General features: G+C 39.6%; 1 protein-coding gene across 1 annotated transcript; it reads right to left on the reverse strand.

The window, feature by feature from the left end:
* Positions 1-206: 206 nt before the first annotated feature.
* On the reverse strand, positions 207-509 carry LOC106331020 (uncharacterized mitochondrial protein AtMg00810-like). The gene has a single exon (XM_013769385.1). It carries the CDS (start codon positions 507-509, stop codon positions 207-209), a length of 303 nt encoding a protein of 100 aa, XP_013624839.1.
* Positions 510-1639: the final 1130 nt, after the last annotated feature.

Here is a 1639-nt window from a genome sequence, read left to right on the forward strand (position 1 = left end):
TTGTCTACCTTGGAAACCATCCTATCTCTTGGACATCAAAGAAGCATCAAGGAGTAGCCCGCTCATCAACAGAAGCTGGTAGACTCGAGCTTCCTAGCACAGTTCTTTGGAGCATCTCCAGTTTCTGGTTATCAGCGTTTCGATTCGAGATGCTCAACGGATTCGACGGATTCATAGTTTTGGTAAGCTGGTCGGAACACTGATAACTAGAAACTGGAGATGCTCCAAGGAACTGAGCTAAGAAGCTTGAGTCTACCAGCTTCTGTTGATGAGCGGGCTACTCCTTGCTGCTTCTTTGATGTCCAAGAGATAGGATGGTTTCCAAAGTAGACAATATAAGAGTTGGTAGAGACAAAGTCATCCGAGTCTCCCGCCCAGTCTGCATCTGAATAGGCATGGAGGAGGAGCTTGTTAGTTGCAGAGAAGAAGATGCCGTGAGTTGAAGTACCAGCAAGGTAGTGTAATATTCGTTTTGCGGCTTGCCAGTGATCTTCAGTCGGCCTATGCATGAACTGATTGTAGGTATTGAAAGCTCCCGATTAGTCGTTTGTATTTGGATGGGTCTGAGAGAGAGGTACCAGAGTGGAGATGAAGTTTCGGAGAGGACGCCATTGGTGTGAGAACTGGTTTTGCATTCAGCATGTCATACTTGTGAAGGAGGTCGAGAATGTATTTACGCTGACTGAGATGAAGGCCCTGCTTGGTGCGATGAACCTCTAGACCAAGAAAGTAGTTCAAGTCTCCATCATCTTTGACAAAAAACCTTTCAATGAGAAGATGTAGTATTTTCTTGATTCCTGACTCTGTGTTTCCTGTCACTAGGATATCATCAACGTAAATAAGAAGATATATGTATTCTTTTCCTCAATTCATAACAAAGAGTGATGTGTCTGCCATGGAGTTTCGAAATCCAAGACTGATAAGGAAGGAGCTGAGTTCATTGTACCAGGCACACAGTGCTTGTTTCATACCGTAAACGGCTTTCTTTAGCTTTCATACATGGGTAGGTTTGTCAGCATCAACAAACCCTGGAGATTGTCCCATATAGACCTCTTCATTCAGTGTACCTTGAAGAAAAGCGTTGTTGATGTCTAGCTGTTTTAAAGGCCATCCATTGATGACTGTGATATCCAGTACAAGGCGGAGTGTTGTTGATTTTATGACTGGGCTGAACTTCTCAGTGAAATCCCGCCCATATGTCTGGTTGTAACCTTTCCCAACTAGACGCGCTCTACAATATTTGTGTTCTCCATTTGTATAGAATTTGTTTTTGTAGAGTCACCGACAGCCTATGACAGTTTTGTTAAGTGGTTTAGGAACTAGATCAAAGGTTTGATTCCTTGCAAAGGCATCTATTTCAATCGACATTACACCTCTCCAAGCTTTATCTTTAAGCGCTTGAGTGATTGTATCAGATATACATTTAAAATATTAAATTTCAAATATCCTAAACTTTTCTTATTTTAGTTAAGTATTTTAATCATGTATACATTACTCAAATATATATATATATATATATATATATATATATATATATATATATATATTCATATAGATTATAAATTTTGGTTCAATCGTACTCACTAAATACATGTTTTGAAAAAACTTACTCGCCAAATACCAAATTTTTTGCAGAAAG

This window comes from Brassica oleracea, chromosome C3, assembly GCF_000695525.1.
Source record: "Brassica oleracea var. oleracea cultivar TO1000 chromosome C3, BOL, whole genome shotgun sequence".
NCBI lineage: Eukaryota > Viridiplantae > Streptophyta > Magnoliopsida > Brassicales > Brassicaceae > Brassica > Brassica oleracea.

What these genes read in the sequence shown, in the direction of transcription:
- LOC106331020 (XM_013769385.1), bottom strand. Translation starts at nt 509, where the DNA reads ATGCATAGGCCGACTGAAGATCACTGGCAAGCCGCAAAACGAATATTA.